The sequence below is a fragment of the Nicotiana sylvestris genome, chromosome 1 (genome assembly GCF_000393655.2).
Source record: "Nicotiana sylvestris chromosome 1, ASM39365v2, whole genome shotgun sequence".
NCBI lineage: Eukaryota > Viridiplantae > Streptophyta > Magnoliopsida > Solanales > Solanaceae > Nicotiana > Nicotiana sylvestris.
This window is the reverse complement of record NC_091057.1, coordinates 18,797,850-18,809,051: the sequence shown is the minus strand read 5'-3', so window position 1 is coordinate 18,809,051 and position 11,202 is coordinate 18,797,850. Positions and strand designations below refer to the sequence as shown.

The 11,202-nt window shown below is 41.1% G+C and overlaps 1 protein-coding gene across 1 annotated transcript; it reads left to right on the top strand.

Moving 5' to 3' along the window:
- The first annotated feature begins 2,878 nt into the window (after positions 1-2,878).
- On the top strand, positions 2,879-3,829 carry LOC138891149 (uncharacterized). Its single transcript, XM_070174134.1, has 2 exons — positions 2,879-3,250; positions 3,392-3,829. The coding sequence occupies exons 1-2, from the start codon at positions 2,879-2,881 to the stop codon at positions 3,827-3,829; spliced, it is 810 nt and encodes a 269-aa protein (XP_070030235.1).
- Positions 3,830-11,202: the final 7,373 nt, after the last annotated feature.

Genomic DNA, 11,202 nt, shown 5'->3' with positions numbered 1-11,202 from the left:
CCTTTTTTCCCCTTTTTGCTTATGGCCATTAAATTTTTCCCGAAATTCCAGCAGTAACAAAAATTGGAGACTGAAATTATGTACTCCTTGCTCCGTCTCAAATTATCTGTGTTAATTTTTAAAAAAATAATTGTCTTAAATTATTTGCCATTTTAGAAGTTCAAGATAAAATTAATTATTTTTTTCCATTACCCTTAATAGTAATTGTTCTTGAAGATGGAGATAGTGATAGGAACAAACTTGTTGTTGTATGCGAAAGAAAGAAAAGTAGACAAAACAAAAGAAAGAAAAGTCAAAGAGAGAAAAAAATGATAGGCGGAAGAATTCATCTTTGAATTCTTTTCTTATGACGTAAGTGCTTATGTCTGCATTTCTTAGGACGTAAGTGCTTATGTCGCCATTTCTTATGACGTAAGTGCTTACATCAGCATTCTTATGACGTAAGCGCTTACGTTAGCAAGGCATTCAAATGCCTATTAAAGGGGTATGCATTTTATTTGCAGATCATCTCTCAATTTCTTCTTTCTTTTCAATTAAAAAAGAAATATTCTTTGTGTGACCGTGAAATAGGCAAAAATTATCGTACCACGTAAATCTTGTCTTGTGCAATTTATTGTTTTTCTCTTTTAAATATTTTTTCCCTTCTATTAGCCTAACATGCTTCCCAACAACTGGTATCAGAGCACAGACAGTAATTATGATAGAAAAGTACGGTATTGGTGCAGGTACTATTCACAAGAATAGTGCTACACTATTGATCATCGTTATAGTATTGTTTACCAGTAGTGATTATTGTCTACCTTATACGGTTGGGATATTTTTTCTTACATGGAATAATATTCGTCGTTACTATTCACAAGCATTATTCACATAAAAATTATAAAAAAGGCATCGGAAGAAGGAAGGTTAAGATTGGCAAGTTCAATAGCAAAGATTTTGGATTCTGGAAAATGCGAATAGAGGATTATTTGTACCAGAAAAAATTACACTTACCTCTAACCGAGGTAAAACCAGAAAATATGGCCAAAGCGGATTGGGATATATTAGATCGCCAAGATCTTGGTGTGATTCGTTTGATACTAACATGAAATGTGGCGTTTAACATCATTAACGAGAAGACCATTGCAGACCTGATGAAGGCGTTATCAAATATGTACGAGAAGTCATCTACTTCAAATAAAGTCTATTTGATGCGTCGATTATTCAACTTTAAAATGACAGAAGGTGGATCTGTCACGGAACATATCAATGAATTTAATATAATATTAACTCAGTTGAATTCTGTTAATATAACATTTGATAACGAAGTCAGAGCATTGATTCTACTATTATATCTACCGGAGAGTTTGTCTGCAATGGTAACTGCAGTTAGGGCTGTTCATTTGGATTGGATATCCGAAATCCAAATCGATCCATTCAATTTCGGATTTTGGATTTTGGATTGTGTTTATTAAAATTTCGAATTTTGGATTGGTATATTTTAATCCATCCGATCCGAAATCCAAAATTATTAGGCAATGTATAAATATGACACTTTAATTTCGGGTAGTCAGTACTTCCTTTACATCTTTCTCCAAGTTATTACCTTTACAATTGCTAAATTTAGCTATATTGGCACCATAGTACTCTCATAATTGCATAAACATGAATTTTTCTTAATGTCTTGCCTCTTTTACAAAGAAAATATACATATTAGTTTGTAACTTTGAGGCATAATAATATTCGAAATTCGATCCGATCCAAACTTTAAAATCCGATCTAATCCGAAATAATTCGGATCGGATTCAGATTACATTTTCTAGAATCCGAAATCTGAGATGTACTAAATCTGATCCGATCCGATCCGTACACAGCCCTAACTGCAGTTAGCAATTCATCGGGAACTACGAAACTCAAATTAAATGATATTAGAGACTTGGTTCTAAGCGAAGATATTCACCGAAGAGAATCAAGTGATTCCCAAGGATTTGCTTTTAATATCGAAAGTAGGGGAGAAGCAACCAAAGAGGACAAAGTCATGATCATGGCAGATCAAAGTCAAGGAGAAGAGGGCAATCAAAAAATCGCAAGGACATTACTTGTTGGAATTACGATAAAAAGGGTAACTACAGTAGTCAATATAGATAACCAAATAAGAAGAAGGAAGAAAATTCAGCAAATGTAATTGCTGAACAAGTTGGTGATGCACTAATTTGTTGTGCAGACATCCAAACGAATCTTGGATTGTGGACTCAGATGTATCCTTTCACTCTACATCATGCAAAGAATTATTGCATAATTATATTGCTGGAAAATTCAGGAAAGTTTATCTAGCAAACGGCGAACCTTTGGACATTGTCGCGAAATGTGAAGTTCATATAAAGACTTCATAAGGCACGCTATGGAAATTACAAAATGTACGACATGTTCCTGGCCTCAAGAAATATTTGATATCTATGGGTCATATTGACAGTAAAGGATATACAACAACATTCGGTAACGGATCGTGGAAGATAACTAAAGAAAATTTGGATGTGGCACGAGGCTTCAAGAAGGGAACACTATATGTAACTGCAATACAGAGGGATACTATAGCAACAATTGATCATGGTCGTGATACAACATTGTGGCACTGGAGGCTCGGGCATATGAGTGAGAAGTGAATGAAGTTGTTGGAATTCAAAGAAAACTTGCCAAACCTAAAGCATGTTGAATTAGGTTTGTACGAAGATTGCATTTACGGAAAACAAAAGAGATTTAGTTTCTCAAAGGCGGGAAGCACGCCAAAAAAAGAGAAGCTAAAACTAGTGCATACAGATGTGTGGGGACCAGCTCCTATAACTTCTCTGGGAGGCTCACACTATTATGTCACCTCCATTGATGATTCCACGAGAAAGGTATGGGTTTATTTTCTGATATTCTTGTTACCTTTAAAAGATGGAAAGCTGAAATTAAAAATCAGACAAGCCTAAAGTTAAAATGTCTGAAGTCTAACAATGGAGGAGAGTATGATAGTCAACAGTTCAAAGCATTCTGCCCTGAAAATAGGATCAGAATGATCAAGACAGTTCCTGGAACACCGGAACAAAATGGCGTTGCTGAGAAAATGAACAGAACCCTGAATGAACGAGCTAGAAGTATGAGAATACATCCTGGATTGCAGAAATATTTTTGGGACAAGGCTGTTAACATGACAGCTTACCTCAAAAACAGGGGACCCTCTGTACCGCTGAATTTTGAAATTTCTAAAGAGGTATGGATAGGAAAGGAGGTAACTTTATCACATCTGAATTTTTTTGGTTATGTTGTTTATGTGCATGTAAACTCTAATGATAGAGATAAGCTTGTTCCTAAACCCAATAAATGTTTCTTTATTAGCTATGGTGATGATAATTTTGGTTATTGATTTTAGGATGATCAGAATAGAAAGATCTTAAGACAAAGGAATGTCACATTCAATGAAAATGTGATGTACAAGGACAAGCTTGGAGTAGAACCAACTAGCACCAGCAGACAGACATTCGAAACAGTTGAGTTAGAAGATATCTCAGAAAATGAAGTGGCTAGAGAGATTACAACTTATTCTAAAATTGAAGATGCAAAACCAGAAGCTGAACCTGGATCAGAATCAGAACCAGAACCAGAGATAGAATCAAATGGAGAACCACATCTGGAGCCAAGACTTGAATCAAATTCGGAGTCAGTTACTCCTAAACCTACATTGAGGAGATCTAATAGAGTCACAAATGCTCCAGATAGGTTAACTCTCTCTCTCTCTCTCTCTCTCTCCACTATTTACTTCCGACTGATGCTGGAGAACCAGAGAATTTTGTTGAAGCAATGCAAGTGATAAACTCTTATAAGTGGAAGCTAGCCATGAAAGAAGAAATGAATTCTCTTCAAAAGAATAAAATATGGATACTTACAGAGTTACCAAAAGGAAAGAAGGCATTGAAAAACAAATGGGTGTAGAGGGTCAAGGAAGAGCATAACGATAAGAAAAGATATAAAGCACGATTAGTAGTAAAAGACTTTCAGCAGAAGAAAGGAATTGACTACACCGAGTTCTTCTCTCCTGGAGTCAAATTAACTACTATCATGTTGGTGCTAAGTATTGTAGCTGCAGAATATTTGCATTTGCAGCAGCTAGATATTAAAACTGTTTTCTTGCATGATGACCTTGAAGAAGACATCAACATGAAGCAACCAGAAGGTTTTCAAGTTTTTTGGTAAAGAAAACCTTGTGTGTAAGTTGAAGAAGAGTTTGTATGGTTTAAAACAAGCTCCCCTACAATGGTACACGAAATTTGATAGATTCATGCATAATAATGGTTTCACACGATGTGATGTCACACCCCAGCCTAAGTGAGGTGTGGCTAGCACTCGGTGTCGTACTGGCCCGAGCGAACCACTTTGCAACTCTTGAATGCAGGACGTAACCCAGAACATACATAGGCTAACATGGCTGCAACTTGTACTATATCATAGGCAGCCAAGCATTATATCAACTAACCATCATACTCAAAACATCAATGCATGTTCGGGCCGAGGAGGTCAGTATGAGTATCAATACCGGACAACCCAGAAAGAACACATAAATGAGGGCCGACAAGGCCACTAACATACTGTACATAATGAACTTGTGTCTACAAAGTGTCACGACCCCAATTCGCCCTCCGTGAACTATCGTGACGGCATCTAGTCTCTACGACTAGGTAAGCCTAACAAATGCGGAAAATGAACTAACTTGCAGAATAAATAATCAAAAGCCGAAAATAACTGAAGGAAACAATATTTAAATGTCGCTCGACATATACACATAACTTCTCGAAATCTGATACACTATCCCAAAACCCGAAAACTCACGGATCCACAAGCTGAGAAAAATACTACATAGCTCTAATCTCCAAAATGTCTAACAAGTACAAGGTACAGAAGGGCTAAATTCTAAAATGCAGGAATAAAAAGAGACTCCTCGGTTTGCGGATGCGGCAGATATACCTCGAAGTCCCGTAGAATTGCCTTGCCTCAAGAATGGTAAGCCTGAGTAGAGGTACCTGGGTCTGCATATGAAAAACATGCGTAAAAAGGGCATGAGTACACCACAACGGTACTCAGTAAGTGTCAAGCCTAACCTCGGTCGGGTAGTGACGAGGAAGTTCAGCGCCTTACTAAGGTTAAATAAAATATAAGGGTTAACAGTGTGAGATAAAACAGTATAATTAAGTGCAACAGTAAGAAATAACATAGAATTGAAAGAGCAACGACAACTAGAACAGAGACAAACAAACCACGGAAGAAATACAACTCAACACATAGATTACAACCGGGGCACCTTCCAGGATACCGTCCTGTAGTCCCAATTACAACTATCCAGTGGATCTCCCGGGATACCGTCCCGTTGTCCATCATATATATGTCTGAGGGATCTCCCGGGATCCCGTCCCGTAGTCCAACTATCAATGCGCAGGGATCTACCGGAATCCCGATCCGTAGTCCCAAATGTAAATACCTAGTATTGAGGGAATCTACCGGGTGCATTCCCGTAGTTCCATATAACTTTGCAAGGGGATCTACCGAGAATCTAACCCGTAGTCCCAAAGTAAACAGACAAGTGGGAGTTGCTGGAATCTCACATCCGTAGTCCCAATGTAAATACACAGTAGCAGCAAGAAAATATTCAGAGAAAAGGAAATTTCATATTAAGGCAACAAATAATTCTAGCCTAGCATGCTGCACAGAGTTCAGGTAAACAGATTGAGCAACTAAAGCAATTAAATCACTTAGACATGCTTTCCTAAGCTAACAACAGGCTTAATAATACAAGTAATAAAAACAGGAGAAGAAACATACTAATAAGTACTTAAAGAAAATCGGATTTCTAATAATTTGCACAAGTACGCACTCGTCACCTCACGTACAAGGCATTTCAATTACCAAATATATCAATCCTAAGGGGAAGGTCCCCCACACAAGGTTAGACAAGCCACTTACCTCGAACCGGCTCAAAATCAACCCGAGACCATGTTCTTGCCACAAGTACTCGACTCCAAATGGTCCAAATATATTCAATTCAATTTCATAATGTAAATAACACTTCAAGCAATTGATTCTACAATTTAATTCTAAGCTAATACGCGAAATTAGGTAAAATGACCAAAATGCCCCTCGGGCCCACGTCTTGGAATCGGGCGAAATTTATATTTCAGAAACCTCGTACTCTCACGAGTCTATACATAACAAGAACACTGAAATCGAACTCAAATCCTCATTTAAAGGTCTTTTAAACTCAAGCCCTAATTATCCATTTTTCCCAAATTTTTCACCACTAATTAGGTCCTTAATCACATAAAAAACGAGTTATGAAGTCAAAAATGTTACCTCCAAGTGATTCCCCTTGAATCCCTCTTCAACCCTCTTCAAAAAGCTTCAAAATTGCCTAACCATAGAGGAACCTAGGCTAAAATTCGCAAAATAAACCTTTTAAAATATTCTGCTCAGGCATTTAATTCCTTCTTCACGAACACGGTCAAACTCTCGCGTTTGCGAAGCACAAAAATGACATTGACCAAAAGTACTCTTACGCGAAAGCGAAAAGGCCTTCGCGATCGCGATGCTTTACCCAGCTAACATCGTGAACGTGTTCCTCTCATCGCGAACGCGATGAGTAAATTCTACTGAGCCAAATTTCCTCCTTTGCGAACGCGAAGCCCAATCGTGAACGCGGTTCACAAGTATCCAGCCCTTCGCGAATGCGGAGCTCCCATCGCAAACGCGAAGGCTTAACATTTGCCTTCCTCAACTGACTCTTCGCGAACGCGAGGGTCCACTCGCGAACGCGAAGGGTAAAATTCCTCTGCAACAGCTGAACAAAATCTGCAACTTTTTAACAACTAAAAATGATCCGTTGAGCATCCGAATCACACCCGATGCCCCCAGGACCTTAACCAAAGGCATCAACATATCCTAAAACCTTATTCAAACTTGTACAAATCTTCAAAATACCTCAAACGACATCAGATCAACCAAAACACATCGGATTCAAGCCTAAGCTTTCCAAAATCTTTCGAATTACGTTTTTGATCAAAAACCCAACCAAACCACCTCCGAATGACCTGAAATTTTGCACATACATCCCAAATGACATAACGGAACTACTGCAACTCTCAGAATTTCATTTCGACCCTCGGATCAAAATCTCGCTATCGAACCGGAAACTTCAAAAATTCAACCTTCGACATTTCAAGCCTAAATTAGCTACGGACCTCCAAACCACAATCCAGGCACGCTCCTAACCTCGAAATCACCCAACGGAGCTAACAGAACCATCAGATTTCCATTTCGAGGCTGTCTTCACACTATTCCGACTACGGTCAACTTTCCAACATTTAAGGACTAAGTGTCCCAAAACTCTCCGAAACTCAAAATCGAACATCCCGGCAAATCAAAATAGAAGAAATAAACTTGGGGAAAGCAGTTAATAGGGGATCGGGGCGTTAATTCTTAAGACGACTGGCCGGGTCGTCACATCATCCTACACTTAAACATTCGTTTGTCCTCAAACGAGCATAGAGACATACCTGAAGTAGTGAAAAGATGAGGGTAACGGCTGCGCATATCCTGCTCGGTCTCCCAGGTCGCCTCTTCAACTGGCTGACCCTGCCACTGAACCTTCACTGATGTAATGTTCTTTGACCTCAACTTTCTGAACTGCCTATCCAATATTGCCACTGGCTCCTCAACATAGGATAGATCCTTGTCCAACTGGACTGAACTGAAATCCAACACGTGCGACGGATCACCGTGATACCTCCGGAGCATCGAAACATGAAATACCCGATGAACTCCTGCCAAGCTAGGAGGTAAGGCAAGTTCATAAGCAACCTCCCCAACACGCCTCAATATCTCAAAAGGGCTAATAAACCTTGGACTCAACTTCCCTTTCTTCCCAAATCTTATAACGCCCTTCATAAGCGAAAACCGAAGCAGAACCCGCTCTCCAACCATATAGGAAATATCACGAACCTTCCGGTCCACGTAACTCTTCTGTTTGGACTGGGATGTACGGAGTCTATCCTGAATCACCTTAACCTTCTCCAAAGCATCCTGAACCAAATCTGTGCCCAATAGTCTAGCCTCACCTGGCTCAAACCATCCCACGGGAGACCTACACCGCCTACCATATAAAGCCTCATACGGCGCCATTTGAATGATAACTGTTGTTGTAAGCAAACTCCGCCAATGGCAAGAACTGATCCCAAGACCCTCCAAACTCAATCACACACGCACGAAGCATATCCTCAAGAATCTGAATAATGCGCTCGGACTGTCCGTCCGTCTGAGGGTGAAGTGTTGTACTCAACTCTACCCGAGTACCCAACTCACACTGAACGGCCCTCCAAAACCGTGATGTGAATTGAGTAGCTCTATCTGAAATAATGGAAACTGGAATACCATGCATACAAACAATCTCCCGGATATAAATCTCCACCAACCGCTTCGAAGAATAGGTAGTACACATAGGAATGAAATGAGCGGACTTGGTCAGCCGATCCACAAATACCCAAATAGCATCAAACTTCTTCAAAGTACGTGGGAGTCCAACTACAAAGTCCATGGTGCTCCACTCCTACTTCCACTCCGGAATCTCTATCTGTTGAAGCAACCCACCCCACCTCTGGTGCTCATACTTCACCTGCTGACAATTGAGGCACCGAGCTACAAATCCAACTATATCTTTCTTCATCCGCCTCCACCAATACTACTGCCTCAAATCCTGATACATCTTCGTGGCACCCGGATGGATGAAATACCGCGAACTATGGGCCTCTTCCAGAATCAACTCTCGAAGCCCATCAACATTGGGTACACAAATCCGACCCTGCATCCTCAATACCCCATCGTCACTAATAGTCACATCTCTGGCATCGCTGTGCTGAACCTTGTCCTTGAGGACAAGCAAATGAGGGTCATCATACTGCCACTCCCTGATACGATCAAATAAAGAAGATCGAGAAACCATGCAAGCTAGAACCCAACTGGGCTCCGAAAGACCAATCTCACAAACTAGCTGGCTAAGGCCTGAACATCTATCGCCATAGGCCTCTCTGATGCTGGTAAATATGCCAAACTCCCCAAACTCTCTGCCCAGCGACTCAAAGCATCGGCCACCACATTGGCCTTGCCCGGGTGATACAAAATAGCGATGTCATAATCCTTCAGCAACTCCAACCACCTCATATGGCGCAAATTTAGGTCCTTTTGCTTGAACAAATGCTGCAAGCTCCAATGGTCAGTATAAATCTCACAGGGAACCCCATATAAATAATGGCGCCAAATCTTCAGGGCGTGAACAATGGCTGCTAACTCAAGGTCATGAACGGGGTAATTCTTCTCATGAATCTTCAACTGTCTGGACACGTAGGCAATCACCCTACCGTCCTGCATCAACACCGCTCCGAGGCCAATCCTTGAGGCATCACAATAGACCGTATAAGACCCCGAACCTGAAGGCAACACCAAAACCGGGGCTGTAGTCAAAACTGTCTTGAGCTTTTGAAAGCTCGCCTTACACTCCTCCGTCCACTGAAATGGAGCACCCTTCTAGGTCAACCTAGTCATAGGGGCTACAATCGATGAAAACCCCTCCACAAAACGACGGTAGTAACCCGCTAAACCAAGGAAACTGCGGATCTCTATAGTTGAGGATGGTCTGGGCCAACTTTGCACGACCTTTATCTTTTTCGGATCCACTTGAATACCCTCACTCGATACCACGTGACCTAAGAATGACACTAAATCCAACCAAAACTTACATTTCGAGAACTTAGCATATAACTTCTTCTCTCTCAGAGTCTGAAGCACAGTCCTCAGGTGTTGCTCATGATCTTCCCGACTCCGAGAATACACCAGAATAGCATCAATAAAGACAATGATGAACGAGTCAAGATACGACCGGAATACACTGTGCATCAAATGGATAAAGGCTGCTGGGGCATTGGTCAGCCCAAATGACATGACAAGGAACTCGTAATGACCATACCGAGTCTTGAAAGCAATCTTCGGGATATCTGGCTCCCGAAACTTCAACTGATGGTAACTTAAGCGCAAGTCAATCTTAGAAAACACTCGTGCACCCTGAAGCTGGTCAAACAGATCATCAATACGAGGCAAAGGATAATGGTTCTTCACTGTAACCTTTTTCAACTAGCGATAATCAATACACATACGTATAAAACCATCCTTTTTCTTCACAAACAAGACAGGAGCACCCCAAGGTGATACACTGGGCTGAATAAAACCCTTATCAAGCAATTCCTGTAATTGATCCTTCAATTCATGAGAAGCCATACCATACGGAGGAATAGAAATGGGCTGAGTGTCCGGCAACAGATCAATACCAAAATCAATATCTCTATCAGGCGGCATGCCTGGAAGATCAGCTAGAAACACATCAGGAAAATCCCGTACTACTGGGACTGAGTCAACTGAAGGGGTGTCAATACTGACATCTCTCACATAAGCTAAATACGCGTCACACCCCTTCTCAACCATACGCTGAGCCTTAAGGAAAGAAATAACTCTACTGGGAGTGTGATCTAAAGTACCCCTCCACTCAACATGCGGTACACCTAGCATAGCCAGCGTTACGATTTTGGTGTGACAATCAAGAATAGCATAATGGGGCGACAACCAGTCCCTGCCCAAGATAATATCAAAGTCTACCGTGCTGAGCAGAAATAAATCGGCTCTGGTCTCAAAACCACTAAGAGCAACCAAACACGACCGATAAATGCGGTCCACAATAAGGGAATCTCCCACGAGAGTAGAAACATAAACAGGGGAACTAAAAGAATCCTGAGGTGCACCCAAATGCGGAGCAAAATAAGAAGACACATAAGAATAAGTGGAGCCTGGATCGAATAAAACTGATGCATCTCTGTGACAAACCAGTATAATACATGTGATGACAGAATCAGAGGCAACAGCCTCGGTACGGGCAGGAAGGGCATGGTATCTGGCCTGGCCTCCCCCTCTAGGGCAACCTATACCTCCCCGACCTCCACCTCTAGCTGGCTGAGCAGGTGGGTTAGTAACTGGAGCTGTAATCATAGCCTGAGAACTCTGCGGGACACACTGTCGTTAAAAAGTCTGTGGAGGTGCACCCCTCCCAAGTCTGGGGCAATCCCTCACTATATGGCATGTGTCACCACACTCAAAACA